The following is a 22,306-nucleotide window of genomic DNA, read 5'->3' as shown; positions in this document are numbered from 1 at the left end:
ATATGCAAACTATTAGCTTGTTAATTTAAATTGCAGGCAGACATGTATAAAGTCAGTGTGTTGTGACTCTTTTATTTCTAGTTCGACAAGACTCCAAGCAGTCAAAAAAAAATCTGTCTACACTCTGTTAAGATGCTACAGTTAAAAACTTCAGTTTCAATGCTGCCTTTTCCAATTGACTATTATTTATATGCTTTTTTGTTTTTGTCTTCAGAACAAATACCCATCACATACACACACACACACACACACTCAGTATTATTGTATCCTCCCTCTTCTCTCTGTGGTTCATTGACAAGTCAGGAACGGGTCAGTAGCACCCACCCATTAGCCCTAATACATTCAAGTTTTTAAGTCATTAGCTTTTGGTATGGGCTGCTGAACTTGGTGATAAATCAGAGAACAATGCACAGCATTCAGCTACTGCGCTGCTTTAGTTCTCCAAGAGCCGAAACAGTAATCCACACATCAGAGGAACGGACACTTTCTACTTTAGATTAATCTGTCTGTTACTTTGTACCATGAGTTGAGAGCTGGGAGCTGGGAGATTTATCTCTTATTGAACTTCACTTCTATGAAATGATCAAGAGTAAGGTTCTCTGATGCTAGTGATAATGTACTGTTTTTAAAGAAAAAATATAAAATACTGTATGCTGCATAGGCTCTGTGCAGCCTATTACATGGGGAGTCAAGCCATTGGACATTTTACCATATGTCCCCGACATTTTCTCTAGTAAATTCTGCAGCCACCCAGAAAATGATATCTGCTCAGTTTGTTTTTGTTTGTGACATGAACAGTGATTTGATGAGTCTTTGCCATCTGGCAGATTTGTGATTTCCATTTTATCTCTGTAGCACATAATCCTACTTTTTAACTTAAGCCTCATTCTGAACAAGACAGGGGGACATTATTTGGGCAATTTAACCAGTGGTTTGTCGAAGTGTTTGTATGTCACTGTCTGTTAATGAGAATCTTTCACCTTTGAAGACCTTTCAGAAGTGTGAATCAGGATAAATGGGGTGAAGTCAGTTTGACTGGTGCAGAAGGCTTAATATTATAGTAGAGAGTGATGACCCTAATAAAACCTCCTAAATGAACTGGATGCAGGAAGTGTTCAGAGCAATTATGTTTATAAAATAGACAGGTGCAGATCTCCTTCCAGTTCCCCGTCTTTGTTTGCTATTCTTGTCTCATTAATTCTGTCTGGGAAAGGAGGGGAAAACCTCACTGCTGAAATCAGGGCTAATTGCTGTAGGTTACACAATGAGATGGCTGACATCTTATTTTGAAGGCTAATGAGTGAGTAATAACTACAGTAGGAGGCTCAAACAGCTGACCCTCATAGTGCTATAGGCCAAAAGTCTAGCTTGATTGCTATCCAGTTATTAATGTTTCATTTGATGACATTTTGTGAGTGTCCTTTGAGGGCAATTTTCCACTTCCAAGCGCTCATCAGTATAAAGTGCAACATAAAATCTAAATATTGTACCAGTATGCTCTGCAACCAACACTTTCATTAGGCTGTTCACTTCTACCACTGCATAATTCATCACTCACTACAGAGGAAAGCATGTCAAATGAAATTTGGCCAATTATGGCAAAAATCTCTCCAGTGGATCTCTCTTTAGCTGTTGGTTCATTTTCTGCTTTGAAGGGCCACACAGTGGCTGAGGTACATTTAAAAGCCGGAGCACTGGGGCGCTCTCATGTGGATCAATATTCAATTGTGGTAATTGTCACTCAAAGCAAAATAATTAAATCCTCTTTTATGATGGCTCTGTGTTTTTTATTGATAACCTGTTAAAGCTTCTGTTTACAATAATGGCTAATGTGGTAAAAACTATTCAGAAGCCTGTGACAGATTCGCTTGAGTGTAATGACTCACATAAAGGTTCTTCTCCAAAACTTATAACACAGATTGAAATTTTATGTTGAAGCTTCCTCTAAAATCTGCATCTTTTATTTCTTAAAGGAGCTATTTGTAAGTTTTGCAATTGCTACATAGCTAATGTTCGCATTAACAGATGTTTACTTATCAGTCTTGCCAAGAGCTTCAGCCATCGTTGCATTTACATACAACGAGAGGTTATAATACACAAACCAAGCAGGGCTTCTTCTTCATGGAAGACTGGATGCTACACTGACTCCCTATTGGAAAGTGACGAGACAGGCCAACTGGGCTGGGGCTAGCTGCTAAGATTAGCTATAGCAAAACTTACAAATAGCTCCTTCAGTTAGACTGTGATGATTGTTCAAAACACCAACTTATATACCGCAGTGTAAACGCACAGTATTTGTTCATTGACCTCACAACTTCAGAGATTTTGACAAAACAGTTAAAATATCCTGGGACATTAATACCATCTGGGCAGTTAAAGTATTCTTTTTCTCGGGACAGACAGCGAATGCACTGCGCATCAGACTAACCCCACAGCATGTTGAAACTTTGCTGTTTCTTAATAAAAAACCAGTATACAAGCTGTTGTCTATGCAGAGGACTGGGGCAGGCCTGGCCTGTTTATTTTATTTCGAGGTTTAAGTCCAGTCGGACTTTGTTGCGTGAGCAGTTGTCTTACTGTTCACACCAGAGGCGCATTGCTCTGCGCCAGTTGAGAGGTGATTCTTCTTCTCTTCTCTTTTTCAATCGCATATGATCTTTATAATAAGCTCGTGAATTTATAACATAGAGCTTTTTATGAGTTCCTCGATAAGAAGGGCATTGCCTCTTCTGCAACAATGAAGTTAAAGGAGCATCTCCTTGTGTGATGATCTGCCAGGAGGTTTCTTTCCTGTGTGTGTGTGTTTGTGCCTGTCTGTCTCGCTCTGCGTTTAGACACCCTGGATCGTTCTAGTCCACTTAAACCCATCTGTATTGGTATTTTTAATGGGTTACAGACCCTCCTCCATTAGTCTGTTTTAATCTTATCAGCACAATTGTTATTGGTCAGAGAAAAAAAATCAAAATGAACACTCCCAATTCACAGTAGCTCAAAGATGATAAAGTTTTCCTTCTGAGTTCTTTCTAGGAAATACTACAACTCTAAGCATTTTGCTTAGTGTTGCTTTAGAATCAATAATACTCAATAATAACTCAATAATAGTAGAAACAAACTGTATATAGTTGACTATTTAAACATTTGAAGATGTGTTTCCAGCCACTTGGTGACTTTAAGTCCAATATTCACTCTCTTTTAGCTCTGTTTTTTTGTCTGTTGTTTTGTGCTGGGCAGGGATTGCACAGTGGGTTTTTAGAGCTTTTTTTTTTTTTTTTTTGGCTGAAAACAATCTGCCTCAACTTAAAAACGTTGCTTTGTGATTGATGAGACTGACTAAAAACAGTGAAATTCACTACCAGCGACTACCATTGTCGTATGCTATATATAGTATATATTGGTTACAGCAGCTTTAAAGAAACTTTTTGTGTTGGCTATGTATGTTACCCATAATCAGATGATAAACAGGTTACATTTCAAAATGAGATAATAGCAAATTATTTGGAGAAGTGTTTGTGTGCCTTTGTGGGTTTGCAGTGGCTTTATCTGTATCATTGAATTTGCAGTAGCTTTATTTTGGTCTAATGAAGAGCAGTGGTGCTTGAAACATCACAAGTTTTTGGTGCCATAATTAAGTGAGAATTGGAGCCTTGCAGTGTGTGTGCTCTTTGTTAATTTTTTTATTTTTACCTGGTATCTAGTAAAAACAAGTGTTGAGGTCTTGATCTTCAGGGCAAGAGCGATGTGAGTCGCTGTGTGCCCTCCATAAAGTCAGACAGACAGTTATGGCAGACATTTAAAGGCTCTCCCTTCTCTCCAGGGAGTAATCCACACTTCTATCTGTGAGCAAAACCTTATATCAGACCTGATTATATAACCCTGAACATCCAGACACTGTAGTGAGAGTGTGAGAGAGGAGACCAATTGTTTGGACTGTATATTTAATTAGATTTATTAGTTTAAGAAGTAAGCACAACTTTGGCCTCCACATTCAGGCTAATTAAACTGATAAACATTTGACTTTATGGTAAGAGCACCTGCTCTGGTGCATCAGATCCATAGTCAAAAGAAAGCTGTCACCAATCACAAGTGTGTGTGTCATTACGCTGTGACTAGACCACTGTCACTACACTGTTAACCTACAGCATAGTCCTCCATTACAACTTCATTTTCTCCATTTGTTTATGCCGTGGACATAGAAAATATTGTTCTGATTAGCTGGCAGGTGTAAAATTGTATATCGGGACCCCTCAAGGATACTTCCAGTCAACTAAATGTTAAAGCACTGTACTAAATCAGTGTACATGGTGTATTAAACTCTGAAACTCTGCCAGTGGCTCCATCTCTACAATGTGGTGTGCATGTGTTGTTCCATCCTGTGCAGCCAAGCGCACATAAAAAACCTGCAGTACAGTATTTACAATTCTATGCAAGATGCAAAAAATATACACAAAACTATAACCATTATATTTTTGTTTTGTGGAATGGTTCAGTCATGAAAAATCCTAACAGAATAAACATCACATAATTTGGGGACAGGTACATACTGTATATACCTTACATTTGTTATTATCTTATGAAGCAGAAATTAATTAAATAAATTTTTCATTCTGTGTTACCATAACTTGCTGAAACTACACTAATTAAACCTAAACCTAATTACCTTCTGCTTTTTCCAGGGTTGCTTGGGCCTCGCTCACATTTTTTTCTTCTTCTTGCATTTTTTAAAATAAACCAGTAACAACAGTCCACTTTCACACATGAGCGTCTCAGGCTTTATTTTCCACAGTGTGTGTGTCCTGGCTGGTAGCAACTTGAGGTTCCTCAAGAGATTTATTATCAAGGCAACAAGTAGACCCACTTTCTTTCATTTGTTTTAGTGGAGCCACAGTATATCCAAGCACACACTGGCTGTCACACAAAGACAGATGACCATATTACCACTTCTTGGGCAAATCTGTTTCCAACTCGCCAAACCTACATGTCTTGCATGTTGGAGAAAACTTGAGCACCCACAGACAATCCACATTAACACAGAGACAACATGCAAACCTCCGGACTGACTAACAGACTGATGAATGTTATGTCAAACTTCACCTCTTCCTCATCCTATATTACGAACTGATTTTGTGTAAAAAGAGAGAGAAATAATACGGCTTCATCACTGAATGAAATAATCCTGATGATCATTTTAATCATATGTCCATATGCAGTTTCTAGCAGTATGTTTGTAAAGAAGTAAGACGCTTTATACACATGCCTAACATTAACAAATGGCACACTGGGGACAATGCCTTATTCTACTTAACTGCAAATCTCTGAGCGAGTGTTTACTCACCCCCTTGGCAGGGGGAGACTGTGATGGCTGTGGCTGCTGACTCACTAACTCTGTCAGCGCTCGGTACTCATGCAGCTCACTTGTGTGTGCGATGTGATTTAAGAGGGAAACCAGTGGATCTGGATCTGCTGTACATCATCCTCGCCACTGACTCTATAACTCTCTATTGTGAGACTGGGTGCTGACTGGGAGACAGACAGACAGTCAACTAGGCTTTGAGCTGCTCTCAGGCTTTTCAGTCTCTGTGGGGTCCCAGCCATCTGGCAGGCACTGGAAGAAAAGTGTGTGTATGTTTGGATGCTGTGCGAGTGAACATATGTGTAAAAGATCCTCTGATGTCGGTGCCTGCCCCAGGTGCTGATTAAGACGGTTTCTCAGAGAAAATCCACATCAGACCGAGTTAGCCTCTGCTTTTGTTTATGATATTCTTGGCTGCCCATCTGCATTTTGTTGTTTACAATTTGTGTGCACAAGTAATTGATTGTTTCCTTCTTTATCTTATGGGAAGGATTCTTTTCTCAGAGCTGGAAATTAGAGTATCAAGATACTTTTTGCCTGCAGTGGTCCCAGTCTCCTTTGCAAGAAGGTGATAGCTTTCTAAGTGTAATATGTGACAACTTTTTTTTTTGTCACTTTTAGACTCTCGCTGGTGAGCAAGCTCTGTCATTGTTTTACAAGTTGTGCTGTACTGTCCTTGTGCCCTATCAGGAAAAATATTCTTTAATTGAAACTCTATGCAATGATTAATATCCAATATTAAAGAATATAAATTTAATCCCTAATGGTATTCAATATGTTGATTGAATGTAGGCCTACGTCTTGGGTTTAGTAGGGGGACACGCGGCTACAGTAATTCTTTGGTCCTAAAGCCTCTTAGTTGTGTAGTGTCTTTGATTTAATGCTGAAAGAGATGTTGAACTTGGGTAATCCCTGCAGTAATCTGCAATGAGCCGTCTTTTGCTGATGTTGTGCCAAGTTGAATCTGGGGGCAGCTGCCTTCGTCGTGGTCATGCTGTTGGTCTACTATTATTCCATACATTATTACATCTACATATAAGACTTCGATATGCCAGCCTCCTTACAATTTTTAGAGAACGAATCAGACTTCTCACAATTTATATTTCTTTGGGAACTGCTTAAATCTCTCTCTGCATTCTCCTCTCTGCAGTCCAATTAATTTTACCTTTTTTTATCCATATAGTTGGAAAGCAGAGCAGGATTTAAAGTTGGAGAGGCACAAGAAAAAACGATTTTGGAGCATCTGATCTCAAGCCATGTGTTGAACTTCAGTATCCTGGCAGTTCTCTGCTCTCCTCTGATGTCAGATGTTCGAAATATCCATCCGGCCTGGCTAACTGCTTCTGAGGGGCCTGTTTAGTTGAGGAACTTAATGTAGCTCAAAGTTTAAACTCCCATTACAGTGATTACAGAGAGAGTCGTGTGGTACAGAAACCCAGTCAGTGGTGTTGAAATGCTCGTGGTGAGATGCTGTAGAAACCAAACAAGACCTGTTCAGTGCACATGCAGGTGGAAGGCATTTTTTATTTGCTGATGAAATCCTTTTAGTTTGGTTCCATGATATATGTTTATTATCTTGGTGATGACTATCTTTTAAGCTCTTTAAATGGTACAGCTGCCATATCATGCCATGACAAAGCAAATACCTTCTCTCCCTATCTTTTTCTTCCCTTCTCTGTTTCGCTTGTCTGTCTAACTCAGTCCAGTGGACAGTGCACGGCCCAGTTGTTCTCCAGATGGTCTGTGATGATTAGGGAGCTTTTGGAAGCCGTCACTCTGCTCAAATGCTGTACAGCTGTGAGCTCTTGGAGCACCATGTTAAAATGTCCACTGAGGGCTTTGGAACAGCGTACGGTTTCCTGAAACCAATTGTTACAAATTCAGCCTCTGAATTTGTCTTCATCCACATCCAAACATGCAGTCAGTAGTCTCTCTTTTTTTCCCTCAACTGCTAGAGAGAAACCAAACCTCTGCTTTCACAGTGATCACACCTTCATGGACAGGATCCACTAAAATATTCCTTCTTTTTACACTCTTCCAGAGGATTGAATAAAGGGTGTAGTGCTGTACTGATGTGCTGGTTTCTGCCAAGTTTTCAATTTAGCAGCAGCAGTGGAGGGATTAATATTGTACCCTCCTGGTCCTGTGGCTTTGGCTTACTCCCTCCCTTCTCTCTCCTGGCAACAGTGTCAGCTGCACTGTCCGTTCCCCCTGCAGACCTTGCGTGTCCCATGAGGTCTGCAGGGCTACACATAATGTATGGTAACAGCAGGACATTGTTTCTTTCTATGATTCTCCTTTCAGTTTTTAATCCTTTCACAGTTCTTGTCTCTCTCTCTTGAGCTCAGTGACAGCACAAATACTTCTGGCTCTTTCGGTATGATCCTTTGATGTTTTCTTGCTTACTAGAACCAAATAGTGGGTGCGTTTTGTTATTGGAATACATGCTAATATGTAGACCTGATGTCCCTTACATTTTCTCTAAGGGAGGAGGGAGAGATTAGATGTACTGGTGGGCTCATTCTCTCTTTAGTCCATCGCCACTGCCAGTACTTACAGGAGCCATTCATCTAAAAAGTCCTTATGCAGTATCATAACTGTATGAAGCACTTTGAAAGTTATTCCCAACAAACATCAACCCAAGTGAAGCTGCTTTTTACAACCACTTATCAGGCCTCTTGTATGTCTGTGTGCATTCATTTTAGTGTGAGTCCCATCATGACTTGAGTGCACTGTAAATTCTACTGCTAGATGGGGCACTCGACAGATATAAATAGTACTCAGGCCATCATGACTGCCTCAAATAGCAGCAAGTTCTCTGAGGTGTATTAGTACTATTAGACCCATCAGATTAGACAGAGCAGAGATATGCAAGACTTATATGAAGATAAAGCTGCAGCCTGACATAAAATCTGTATGGTAGGCATAGCGATTTACTTATTGGGGATGTGATTCTCTTTCTGTGGACAGGGAGGGATTCATAGACAGTGGCAGTGATTGGATAATACACTGCATTTATTGCTCAACTGTGGGGTAGTGAGTCTTCTGCTGTCAGGGTCCTCTCCCACGCTCTGTCCTCGGATCTGGCCATCCCTGCCTAAACAAATATTTGAACTCTGTGCCAAGTCTCTCGTTGAATAATGTATACCTGCTGTGATTGATATCGTACATTTGTGTTTCTCCCAAGCTGAATGGCATCACTGGAGTTACCAGGAGAGGAATGTGCCGTGCTATGTCTGGAGACTCACAGAGAACATACAAAAATTGTTGTCCCCCATTGCAAATGAACAGGAGTACTTTGTGAAGCAAACACAAAACCCTGGAAAAAACAAATAGCTAAATGTGCATCCCTTGATCTAAATTGGTGCCTTGGAGCAGTGCGTGCTTCCTGCTTCCCGGAGTTCTAGCCGTCTGTTTGAGGCCAGGTGATTCACAGATAGCTGAAGAGAATAGTACAGTTGGGTACTGTACATAAGCTTTACATGTTAATAGAAAATGTTAATATGAGTATGGTATCTTTAAGGCCTGTCAAACATGGTGAATGCATTTCCTACTTCATAATACATTTGCAAACCCATTGTTTTAAACATTTTAAAACTTGCATTGTTTACATCGGCTTGTAGTGCATCACTGTTACCATTGCTGTTAGCACTCTTCACAGAAATGTCTGTCACTTTAGCCTGTGCTTGTGCACATGAATGTGCGTCATTGTGCACTTAGAGACAGAACTTAAGATACAAACAATAAGTGGACCTACCCACCGAAACACCACTTCACCTTGTCACTGATGGTTAAAAAATCCATAGATTACCTTTAAATAACCACATGCAATGAAATGAGTGTGTCCCTGCTTTCATGACGTATATCAGCTCTGCGCAGCCGGATTTCAGCTTCAATTAGATGGTGTGTGAGAGTGTGAGAGATAAAGCCAGAGTGGAGTGAGCTGACAGGGGCTTCATAACTGCATTAATGGTCGCACCTCATAGTGATCAATCAATCTAATCAGCTGTCAGGCCTCTGCAATATGTCTCAGCAGCGGTAGGGGTGAATGGCCCTGGAAGTCAAGAGTCTGGTTTAAATATCGGCGCTACTCGCTCAAGGATAAATGCAGCCTTGCCACCTCTGTGCTGTTATTCACAAACTGATGTGTACAGGGTATTCTCCTCCACTCCAGCATAAAGGGAGACCACTGCTCTTCACTGTAAGACCTCTGCTGGCGGTTCAGACAAATACACCCTCAGCTTTGACTGTGATGTTATGATTGCTATATTTCTGTCTCTGTGCTTCTTGTGCTTCGGCGTGAATCAGTGGGATTTAGCAGAGACTGTTTCAAGAAGTCTTCCCTGTGTGACAGCTTTATTACTGCCTGCCACTAGACTGATGATGGTCCCTATTGAGCATGTGGGTGGGCAGGTGGTATGGTGTGTGGGTAATATAACTGGTATAAATGTCACAGTGGCAGAGATATGACCCGTGATATGAATTTGACAATGCTGTTTGCACCAACATAAGATCATCACATCACGTTGAATGCACTGTGAAGATCAGCAAAACTAACCGATACCAAAAACAAGTGAGCGTACTCGATTTAAATAATAATCTCTTGAAAAGAGAGGGAATATATGTTGTGATTAGAGTTTATATGATTAGTAGATTAATCAGTTCATCAATCAAAATGTGTCTGTTTTGCAGTTTCAGTCCTTTATCAAGCAAAATTGCAGGTTTCCAAATGTGACAATTTGCTGCTAAGGTGTTACCTTATAGTAAATTGAATATTTTTAGATTTTGGACTGTTGGTCAGACCAAACAAGACATTTTTCATTGATTTGTAATGTATTTTAGACTAAACGGTTAGTCAGTTATTTGAATGAGAATCAGAATTATTTTAATGTGTACAATGACTTTGTTTTGGTGCAGGTGTCAGAACAGCAAAACTGAGACAAGATGGAAATAAAATAGAAAAATAAGACTAGAAAGCTGAAGAAGAGAGGTAATGAAGAAGCGTCTATATTTCTGTATTTTAACATGTATGTCTTGGGTTCTTTAGGTCAGCTGGTTGGTAGCTTGGAGACCCCATCTAGGTATAGGCATTGTGAGCTCACTTAGACTATAAATTCTCTGGTTCATGCTGTGTACGTGTCCCTGTTCAAATGAACATTTAAAAAAAAAGGAAATGCGTTAGGTCGTCATACACCCACAACTGATGCTTTTTCCATATATAAATTTTCCTGTATCAAATTATTTAACAGCTAGTCAGTCTGAAGCCTCATCTTTACTACTCAGAATAAAATACAAGATGTCACCTTTAATTTCATTTGGCTCAGTTTTGTATAACAGTGATGCTCCTCTCTCAAAGAAAAACTTCCACCCTTTAGTGAGAGTCTAGGAAGCTTCATAAATATCTCTCAAGTCTCTTTGAGTATTTTTAGACCTCATCAGACTTGATGTGCTTGATTTCGAGGAGTTCTCAGTTCTGAATGCTTAAAAAGTGCGGGCCTGCTCCTTGATGGTAGACACTTGCATCTGTCTAAAGAATCTAAACCTCAAATCTTTTGGAAGTTTCTGTGTAGTGATTTGGAACAAGGCGTTAGTTGAATGTAAGATCTTCTGAGTTATTAGATTTGCCTCTCTCCCTTTTTGTTTTCATTGTTTATGTGTGGAGGAGGGAGGCTCATTAGTCATTCAGTGTGACGGAGTAATGTGTACACAAGAAGTTTGCTCTTTGCCAAGAACTAAAGCACAGCTGAAGCTGGCTCACTTCCAGGCTTAAAATTGGCTTTACCTTCAGTGTTCTCAAAAACATGCTTATTTATTTTATCAAGAAATCCAGTCAGGATTTCATTTGCTCACTGGTCATACATCTTTAAGTCCCCAGCAACAACTTTACAGAATGCAGAAAGATTGATCTTTTTACCATTTACTTTATTGGCAAACGGCCAGTCTGAGTATAATAGTGGTATTTGAGTGTGGCTATTAACTTTCACACTACCCCACAAAAAAGTTGAAAAGGATAGAAGGATCTCTTAACAAGAAGCTGTAAGGACTTAAATGAATCCCACTCTCTCGTAATAGAGTCCTGAAGTGGTTATAACAGGTGTTCAGCAGAAGCCTTGATCATTTTTTGAATAGAAACTGGTAAGCGATTGACAAACAGAGGCTTAGCTGGACATGAAACTCTCTCAGGTGAATCATAAATACAAAAGATGAGCAGCAGTGTTGGAAATTGATTGAAAGTCAAAGCCTCTGCACATAAAAACCTAAGGAGAGTATGAAAGCAGAATTTTGATAAAATGCATCATAGATGAAATTCTGTTGCTTTTGTCACTAGCAGCTACTGGCGGTTTAAATTATTTCAAACACTTTAGAGAAATGGGTCCATTTTGGATTCAGCAACTACTGATACTGACTGAGCTTGGTAATAACACAAATTTGGGTTAAGCCCTGCCCACACTGGTGCTGATAGGCCTATTTGCTTCTTTCATGCAGCCAGCAATTCACCAAAGTAACTCAGACTTACTTGAAATGTTTGAGAGGCAAGAGGGTCCATGTGACTTGTGAGATGTTCATATTTCCATTATGACTGCACCTGAAACCTGTTGAGCCAAACTGGATGGAGGCACTTTGGCGCTAACGACGCCGTCTCAGATTTCAGGCGGAGCACGGCTCAAAAGCGTATCAGATCAGTGTTGTTACTCATGCACTCTGTCTCGTATTGTTCCTCTGAAGCGTGACCTGGTCTGTAGGTATAGCCCAGCAGCCATATCGAGCCAGGAGGCTGTTGGTTATGTTCCAGCAATGTTAACAGAGTCATCCTGGTAATGAGGTACTAACAGAGTCATGTCGAGAGCTTTCCTCAGGGAGAGATGAGAGGGGTGTGTGTGTGAATCAGGCCGGCTTTTCATTCTTATACTCCCACATCTCATTGCAACACTGCACACGGTTTTAAAACTGACAAAATAAGCCTGCACTTGATGCAATAAGATTCTTGGCACTGATGTGTGTTGCTAATCCTCAGTTGCTTTGATAATTTGTGTATTACTTATGAACCTCAACCCTAAATATGAATCACAGACATATTCACTACTTTCAGACAGACAAAAACAGGAGCCTTTGGTTTAAACAAGGATTGATCTTACTGCTGGATGAACACAGTGACTTTATGTGGCCTGATGTGACCTCACTGTTAATGTACAACACTTTGAGTTTAGTGCATCTTCTGAGAAAGAAGCAGTGTTTCGTTGACTAGTGCAGGACTATTAGCGCGCTTGTTCACTGCCAGGGAAAAAGCATGTGGAGCAAAAGAGGAACAGACGTGAGGCTCTATATCAAATCAACAACGGATTTTCTCTCACAAACTGGTCAGTGTTCACGGTGCACAGTGTTCAGAGATGTCCCGCCAGGAGTTACAAATCAGTGACGTGCTACAAGTGATATTGGTCATATCTCTCCTAAAACAAACCTGGGGTTTGCCCTGTTGCTTTGTTTTTCTGTGGTTTTCATGTAATCTTACACCGTCACCACCCATATCATGTAGATATGAAGTTATCTAGTATTGTGCCAATTCAAACATCATTTTAATGCTGCAAGAAGTATCACAGTGCCTTGTTGACAGGAGAGACTGCTCATATTAATAGGGCATACCCATGTGTTTCTGTGGCTCCTGTTCATTTCATAGTTTGCAGTAAGGAGGTAGGTGCAGTGTTGTTTGGCAAGAGGCATATTGAGTATTTATTTGTATTTTTGCAAGCGTTTGTGAAATGTTGTTACCTTTGTAAACTTAATTTCTCTTTACCACCACAGAGATTTCCTTTTGTTCCTTGTATGTGCCCTAACAAGATGTGACATTCATCTTTGCTGTAACTGAGTTGAAAAAGCTTTTTTTTAGGAAGCCTTCTGTTTTGTTTCATGAAGAACATGGGTGTTTTAAACTGCCTCTGGTACTTGCTGGTAAAATGGTTTTCTTATGTCTAAAGAGCTTTTCTACAAACTGAACTGAATTCCTCTACACTTTAAGTGGATCTCAATTACCACTTTGTTTTACAGTAAGACTTGTTGATACAGTGGGGATCAATCAGGGTCTTTTGGGAACAAGATCATGTTCTGTCTGTAGAATTTCCGTCTCACTCTCTTCAAGGACAGATGTTGTGATTAATGGACACTGCTTGGACAGACGTTGTTTTGTCTTTCTACTAGCTACCTACATTATATAAAACTATACTGAAGACGATTATCCATGAGTCATGGTTGTCTGCTAATCCTGTTTATATGTGTGTGTATATGGAAAAGGCCTGTCACTGTTCCCCAAGGTATCCAGCAAGAGGTACTTTGAATGTGTGTAGCAGGGGTTTCCCTGGGTCTACTGCAGGGGCTACTACTCTAATTAAATGTGTTGAAATGAATAGTCAGGATTATACGACTTAGGTCAGACCTTGAGTGTTGAGGGGTTGAGTGTTGCTATGATGTGTCATTGTTTCTGAGAATGTACAATACACACTCTCTCTCTCTCTCTCTCTCTCTCTCTCTCTCTCTCTCTCTCTTTATATATATATATATATTTAGTAAAAGTATTTTGTATTCGATAGTCCCAGTTTTTCCTGCAAGACATGTTTGAGAAATAGAAAGCTATTATCTTGGCTGTTGTCTGAAGTATGACCCAGCCTTGGCTTAGATACCAGCAGTGGCACGGGAAAAAGCAATTCATACATTGTTTGTGCTCATTTGAGTTTTGCAGTTTGTGTCAGCTCTTCGTTTAACCAGTTTCTTTGTGTAAAATGAATCTATTCAAAATAAAGTGGGTAAATTCAGGAGTAGCTGTGGCTTAACAATATACATACACAAATTTCCTTCAATGGAATGTTTTTATTGTAAAAAAAAAAAAAAAAAAGAAAGAAAAAAAGATTGCTGGATTGCTGCTGAATCTTAGCTACCTCTGTCTTCTTCAGCAGTAAAAGAAAACAAAAAACAAAACAGGACACTAGACTAGCTAGACAGCCTCAGATGAAGATGGGCAGGGTAAGCCAGGGGGGATGCTAGCCATTTGGTTGTTACACACTGGCAACGTGGCTGCACATCTTCTCTCTGTTTGTGATTTTACCGTACAGCACATCAAGGCACAGCTGAGGTCTGGAGAGCAACATCATGTTTTAGAGTGCCCCTTTGTTCCCTCTGTTGTTTACAGATAACGTTCTGTTGGCTTCATTTGACTGTTACCTCCCACTGAAATAATACTGTTTTCCTGCTGAGTGGGCTGCAGTGAGAACAAGATCCAGCACCTTTACATCTAAGACCTCTTCATCTCTCTGAAAAAGATGGCATGACCCATCATTTTGTAAAACAAGGAGATGTCCCACTTGGTGGTGTCTATGGGGGTTGATGTGATAGTAGGATTGAGACATTGGCTGCAGGTTTTGTTCAGTGATGTGATTGTTATATCTGACCACGGGGACAAAGACAGAGACCCCTTGATTTACCAGTTAGCTTTTGTTCTGACCTTCACCAGTCTTTAGAAATAAGATCAGGGATGGAAGCTGCCAAAAACAGCAGCTTGCATCACTTTTCATGACTGGGAGAGGAGTTTAGTGACCCCGCTGGACCTTGGAGCTCAGCAGCTGATTTACTCTCTATTGAGCAATTTGAGGTGATTCATGTGGAAAGGGTGCCCCCTCTAGTTTCCCTCTTACAGGTCACCAGGGAACAGATGACTGAAGGGAGACCTGGGTGCAGACCTATGACTCAGTGGAGGGGCCACATGTTAAAACTGGCCTGGGGGCACCTGGGCATCCCCCAGAAGCAGCTCGGAGGAGCCTGCAGGTGAAAACAGTGTTGTGACACTGTGTGGAGAGTAAATGGAAGAATGAACTGATTTTATTTGGAGGTCCTCATGAAAGCAGTTTTTTCTTGACAATGCCTGGGCTGTGTGTGCGTCTGATTGTCTCAGTGACATATAGTGTTGTTTTATATCGCTCCAGCACAGCCATTAATAGAATGAGTTGCACATCCATGTGTGCAGTGGAGAGATGAAAGGCACTTTGATCTGAATTATTTTGAGGTTTCCTCATTTGATTGAAGTTATTTTCAACTTAAATGTAGGCTACTCTTTGATCAAGGTTTAGTTTCTATCATTGTCTGATTGAGTTTTAAACATTTGTCTGTTTGATCAAAAAAAGTCTCTGGCTCAGTGATGGGTTCAAAATGCGTGAAAGTAAGAAATGCATAAAAAATGTATAAAAAATAAGAGTTCACTTTTTTCAGAATCATCTTGGGTTTTGCCTGAAGATTGTGTGTCTGATGGGACTGGTAAGTCCCAAATACCACTCTTAGTAGAGCAGTATCTTTCCATGTATGTATGATGCTTAATATCATGATTCATAAAGATAATCAATGTCTTCATATCTTGAATGTCCTGCTATTCTGTAATATTTGTCTTTGACAAAAATAACCTTGAAACATTGGAAGATTTTTGACCTTCCTGTGTGGGAACTCACGTGGCCAATATTGGATATTTGGTAGCTGACAGAAAAAAATGGCCCATTTGTGCTTGTATTTGTGTCTATTTATAAGGCTTCTCCTCTAGATGAGTCTTCAGAGTCAAGCAACTGTTGTCACAAATCCCCTTCTCTGGGATTTCTTTTATGTATGTGCATGAATTAACTGAGATCAACCCGGCCCCCTGTGTTGTTGGGTTAATTGTTTATGCCTGCATGAATCTTCTTGCTCATCTTCAGAAAGTGCTGTTCTTTTGCATCCTTTTACAGCTGTGGGGAAACTGTGCTGCTCAAAGTGAGAAATAAGCAGTGAGATTGAGACCAGATGTTCGCCTGCATGCTTAGTGGTGGTGGTGTTAACCAAGTATATTTACTGCTTTTACCCAGAAGAGGGCATCAAAGCTGCATAACATGGTCCATGATATAAACCCAGTTTTAAAATTCCAATATTACAATGGTCTGTGTTGCATTTAACATTTTAGATACTTTATTTTATCTCACAGATTATTATTTTTCAGGTCTTAGAAGTAACTGATACTGGTGAACTGGAGTCAGTTTTCATACGAGCGGAGTTTTATCTCATTTGTAGTGATGCAGTTGCACACCCTTAGAAAACTGCAGAGTTGTCTTGAAGTAATTTTCAGCAGCACTGCTGCTCTCACTGGATTTGTGTAAATACATTGCTATACTGTATTTGCTATGTTTGCCTCTGCTCTGTAAAAATTAAGTGTAACTAATTATTGTTGCCATTGGAGGGCAGTGTTGGATTTTCTGCAGACATTACATCAGGTAATTATAATTTACCTAAGCTTTACTCCAATAAAAATCATACCTGTTTGTGTGAGAGAGGGGAGTTAACAACACTTGTCAGACAATGTTGCAAATCCTCAGTAATGGCACATTTTGTGTTTTCCTTTTTCTCTCCCTCCTCGCCACCACTTTTCATGTTTGTTGCATCATCAATCAAGGTAAGTGGCACATAAGTGCATCTTTCACTTAGAAAATAAACAGCCTTGCCTCTGCCAAATGCAGGAGGATGACTGGGTGTATTTCACCTTGAGGTGTTTACAGTAGAGTGTGTTGCCCAGCAGGAAACATTTCTCTCTACTGTCTGACCATTCACTGCTGTTCACTCAACTGCCAGCTCTATTTTTGTGGAAATTGCCTTGTGCTTGTGCTCCAGTAGAAACAGCTGTTATTGAATCCTTTTTTGCAGGTCTCTGCAGTCTAACCTACCCTTAATAGGAAACGTGGGCAGTATTTGTACTTCAGTTTTTGCAGTTCAGTCAGCTATGTTGAACAATTCACCCAATTCACTCTGTGCCTTTCTTTCCTGTCTTTCCAAATAATCCCCTCCCTTCCTATAATCTGTGTGCTTGTCAGGATGTTGATGTATAGCCTTTGTGACCCCTAATAACTCTAAACCTGACAGATGCAGCTGTTGGTCAGAGGACAGTAACCAGCAGGGAGCTGCAGCCCACAAAATGTATAACTGATTTTCATGGAGCTTGTTGATGTGAAACAATATCATCCTTCCAGACTTATCATTAATAAACTGGACATGACTGCTCGTTGTAGGCGTGCTGAACTGTAAAGGAACGGGATTTAAAAACCTGGACACAAGTAGCTTGTTATTCTTTTCCCCAGAGGATTTGAGCAATGCAGCTGCACCTACAAAAACAGCAGCGGGTGACCAGAGGAGACACTCCCTGTAAACCAGATAAAAAAAAATTGGCTTCTCCCTCTGATGAGTTTGTTTTTACAGAGTAAGTCAAATAATGGAAAACACTTTAACTTGTCTCAGGGATGATGATGAAATGTACATCATGCTGTAAAGTCAGAATTTGACTTGATCTGAATGAGGCATTTGAGGGTAGGTGAGGAGAGGAATGATACAAGAATGTGCCAAACTCCCAGTGGATTGAGTCACTCCTGCAGCTGACTGCCCTGCACTGAAAGCTGTCCTCAATTTGTCAGCTGTGGCTTCCTCTGCACGTTCCCAGTCGTTGTTTTAGACTGGCATTGATTGCCCCCATTTCAAATATAGATTAACAGGGTGTTATAATAGAATGTCAAATCAGGTTGTGAGAAAGTTCAGTGGTGACATTATTCGGGATGCACTTAGGACCTATACTTTCGTTTTATTTATTACAAATACTCACAAGTTTATTTGTATCTTAGACTAAAAATAGCCTGTAGGTACTTTTAGTAACAAATCTTCCTAAATAAGTAACATGATTTGTTAACTGAGAAACTAAATACATGTCTCCTGGTGATTGTGGAGCAATCATCTCTGGAGTCAGTGTGTTTTTCAAGGTCACCGCGGCTTCTCTATGTACGTCTGTTGACTTGGATTGGGCTTGCTGACGAGACAGCAGTCAGATTGTGGTTTTGAAGCTGTAGCCAATCCATTTCTTCTAGGATTCAGCATTTAGCACAATGGTTCTTTTTGTGTCAGCACAGAACTTTGTAATTGAATCAGGTTTTGTGTCTGTACGGAACTTGTGTCCTCTGTTAAGTTTTATCTGTCACTCATCTTTTCACTGTGCCATTTTACTTGGTTTGCCTAATCCAAATATTGTGCCTACCTAACAGAGCAGATGCATATCAAAGGTAACAATCAAATGAGTCACCAGAAGTAAGCTGCAGAACCGATTAGACGACTTTACATGCAATTTATTAAGGTGTTTTTCTACTTCACATGACTGAGACCGGAGGGAAGAACTGGAATATGTGCTCCCTGTAATGTTTGTTTAGTCGTCTGCTGTTTGCTTCCCTGCAGCCTGAAGCTGTTACTGACAATCCACAGCACAGGGTGAGCATATTTACGCTTGTTGCCAGAGAGCTTGTTTGTTTAAAAAAAAAAAAAAAAAAAAAAAAAAGGCCTGAAAAAATGATGATTGTAATCAACAAATTTACATGTAATTGTAAGGTAACACTCATGTTGCAGTAAATTTCGCCCTGCGTGATTACAGACACTGCGTCTTTTGGGTGTAAACCATCACCATTTACTCCACACAACTCCTTCCTTCTAATTTCCATCGAGGATAATTGTCTGAAGTCATAGACTCTCATTTACATGAACTTGCTCTCCCTTTCTTTCTCTCTCTGTCTCCTGAAGTTTCTTGGTCTGTCAGTCTCATGGCTGACCCACTTCTGTTGGTCATCTTTTCTGTAATGAATTGGACTGATGTCTGAGTGAGACAGTGCTGCCCCGTCTCTGTGCTCACGCTAGCAGCTATTTTTGCCTGGGGACTAGAGGAACTAGAGCTTAACAGATCCTGTATTGCGTTTCATTACATTGTCAGTTAAAGCCTGCCATTCTCTCAATCGCTTTGTCAGGCTGGAATAAAACTTTTTCCATCTTTTTGTGGTTGTGGCTTTTCCTGCAACTCCAGTACGTCCATAACTTTGCCTGTTAAAGTTCTAGATGATAGATGGATCAATAATGCCCATTACCCAGGGTGGTATTATTTGTTTGTGGCTGTGGTTGATGAGATTGGATTTTGCTCCTATATTGAGGGCACACTCCTCTCTGTCACACATTTTCTGTCAGATTGACTCACGCACACACATTCACTGCAAGGAAACTTTCCATGACATTACTGGTTTTATCAGAAGTAGGCCAAAGCAGGAGCCTGGCCCTCTGGCAGGTCTACTGAGCATGCTCAGCACTGCTGAAGGCTAGGTAGTGGATCAGGACCTGGTTCTAAGCTACTGCCACATTTCTCTGGCTCTGTGCGGGTCTGTCACAGCCCAGGCTCAATAATATAGACAAAGATAGAGACCACACAGTATTTAAAGAAAGTTACCCAGTTTTTTTTTTTTATTCCAAAACTACAACTATGATAAGTTTTACAATTATTGTTTTTTTCCTTATTGTTTATCTGCTCATTATTTTGTAGATTGATTATTGTCTGGTTCTTAAAATGAGAGAAAACCCAAAGATATTCATTTTACTGTGAAATATGACAGAAAGAAAAAAAAGCAATAAATCCTCACATTTAAAATACCAAACAATGTAATGCTGAACACCAAAGTGATTATCTCTACATTTGCAGTTCATTTTCTAATTTTTTATAACTAAGACAAAAAATAAAGAATGATGTCATCTGCCAGTCAGTCATGTTTGATGTGTTTAGTGGTACTAGAAAGGAAAATCAATGAAAGAGGAAACACAAAAGGAGAGGTGGTGAAGAAGAGAATAGCTTGGTGAGCTTGGGCGGATCAGGACTCCTTACATCTCCACATGTGGGGGAAAATCACAAGAGGAGCAAGTCCAGAAGCCTGTCACAGTTTCTAACCCCTAACCCCATATTAAATACTTGTTATATACAGTATGTACTCCATTCATTGTTACTGCATACTGTTTTTGCTGTTAGTGTACAAGAAATACTGTCTACCATTTTATACAGGAAAATAGATAATAGATGTGCTGTCATCAGTCTCACTATAACTATAAATTGCACTGCCAGTGAAGTTGCATTAGGAAAAACGTAAAAAAGATATACTGCTTATTTTCTTTTCTATGATTTTTCTGAAGTTTTGTCACCCTTCACCACCTTTTCTTGTGTCAATATATTACACAAAACCTGCTTAGAAGGTTAGAAGGTACCATGGAATTCGGGCATATTGACTATCATCCACATTTTTTTTTTCATCCACATTTTTCATTTTGCTCATGCAGCGCTCATAAACCTGTACTTAAAACTGGGTATTAAGTACAGAGTGAAATATGAGATTAATAAACATATACTGAGTATCTGCTTCAAATATCCTCAGTTGCCATTAGTGCAGCACCTTACACCACCTCTGACTCACTGTCTCAACTAATAATACTCTCGTTCTGTGTCCGTTTCTCGATTTAGTTGCACCTGTTGAAGCATTTCTATAGCTGTGACTGGCTAATTCAAAGGACATTCTTTAGCATTTCAGTGCATTGTTCTCATTCATATTCATTTAGACAATTAGCTTAGTCTTTAAATGAGCGAGTGCCATAAAACTTCAGCCTTTTGTAGTGGGGCATTTGAGATGGTGTTGTAGTCTTTGAGCAGTTGAATTGACCAGACAGTTTTCACCCAGTTCTTTAGCAACGAAGGAAGTTGTGAGAGAAAAAGGGGTGTTTGGAGCCGGTAAATTGTTCTCCTGACTGTGATAAGTGGAGATCTGATCTGGAGTCATTCACTTAAAAAAATAAAATTATGGTTTTTACGGGGGGGGGGGTAGTGTTTTTGGATGGATATATAACTAATCTTTTATTACACGCTCACATACATTGCCTTAGGTCTTGTGAAGCAGAATTGATTACATTCATAGTGTAACATTTGTCTCAGCTTTATTGCTGAACTGTATATAGTAGATGTTTGCGCTGCAGAAGCTGTTAGTGCATCTCAGTATAATCAATCTGAAACTAAAATGTAATCTCAGGGTGGAAATGAGCAGATAGAATGAGCTATGATACATGCTGTGCTGTGCTTCTCCAGTGCTGTGTAATCATCAGTTTTGCAGTTGGTTATGGAGGCTCCCCGTGTATGTGGATGGAGATGTTGTTATTGGATGTATCAGATCAGCACCATGGCCTACATTATCCCTTCCCTACAGGCTCATTGCACCGAAAGAAAAGAGTTGATACATTCATTAGGCTCACAAAGAACTGTGTGCATCTTTTTATGTGTCCATTGTGGAAAATGAAAGTGAGCAAGGCCCGCCTTAAAACATTTCTCTGTTAGCATTACCTGGAGCAAGTGTGCATGTATGTGAAAGGGCCTGTGTAGTTTAAGTATTATTTTTACAACTATTTCATGGCTTTAGACGATACCACTGTCAATAAGATGCCATGGTTGATCATGCATTCAGACTTATTTTAATATTTGCATTTGATGTTCCACAGTAATGTCTTCAGTGAAGGTGGTGAATTTTACTGTCCTCTTATTAAAAGACTTGAGAATTAGGAGCAATTTCTTGCTTTTCTTAGTCTTATTTCTTGTTCTAAGACTTCATTATTAAATTATTTATGTCTAATGTTACTGGAGAAAGACAACTACTGTGGTTTTCTAATAGACCCATTTCACCTCACCGTACAATGCAATACACAACACACTTCCACAAACTACATAAAAATGACTATAACATTACAGCCGTCTAGGAGGTAGGATTAATCACAGGATAGTTGTATTAGACTGCTACTTAATAAACTGCCAAAATGAGCATACAGTGTGTTAAACCCACATTTGACCTAGATTTATGAAACTGCTTTCACGGGTTAACCCCCTTTCCTTACTATTCGCAAATTGTTCACAGTCTGCAACTGTAGTTCCCTACACGTTACTGCACATCCACCGAATTACACAGAATTACCTACCTAACAAAGTCTCAGTTTCAGTTCTCTCTCAGCATGTTTGTGCCTTCTTGTTCAGGGAATTGGTTAAATGTTGCTGAAATGTCAATAACAAATTCCCACCCCTGACTGTCC

At 39.9% G+C, this 22,306-nt stretch overlaps 1 protein-coding gene across 15 annotated transcripts in view; it reads left to right on the top strand.

Annotated features, from left to right (window-relative positions):
* Positions 1-22,306, top strand: part of LOC139631277 (pleckstrin homology domain-containing family A member 5-like) — a 79,216-nt gene that overhangs the window by 5,004 nt on the left and 51,906 nt on the right. Inside the window, exon 4 of one of the 15 annotated variants that reach the window (XM_071495496.1) lies at positions 4,674-21,002. The exons of the other annotated variants lie outside the window; for them this stretch is intronic. Coding sequence (XP_071351597.1) covers positions 4,674-4,722 — 49 coding nt within the window. The 3' untranslated portion in view covers positions 4,723-21,002. Of the gene's footprint in view, positions 1-4,673; positions 21,003-22,306 lie in introns of those variants that run through there. 15 annotated transcript variants of the gene reach the window in all.

This window comes from Trachinotus anak, unplaced genomic scaffold (assembly GCF_046630095.1).
Source record: "Trachinotus anak isolate AG129_WGS33_773 ecotype Australia unplaced genomic scaffold, CSIRO_AGI_Tana_v1 ptg000002l, whole genome shotgun sequence".
NCBI classification, from domain to species: domain Eukaryota; kingdom Metazoa; phylum Chordata; class Actinopteri; order Carangiformes; family Carangidae; genus Trachinotus; species Trachinotus anak.
Note: the sequence above shows the minus strand (reverse complement) of the source record. Positions and strands in the feature narration are given on the sequence as shown.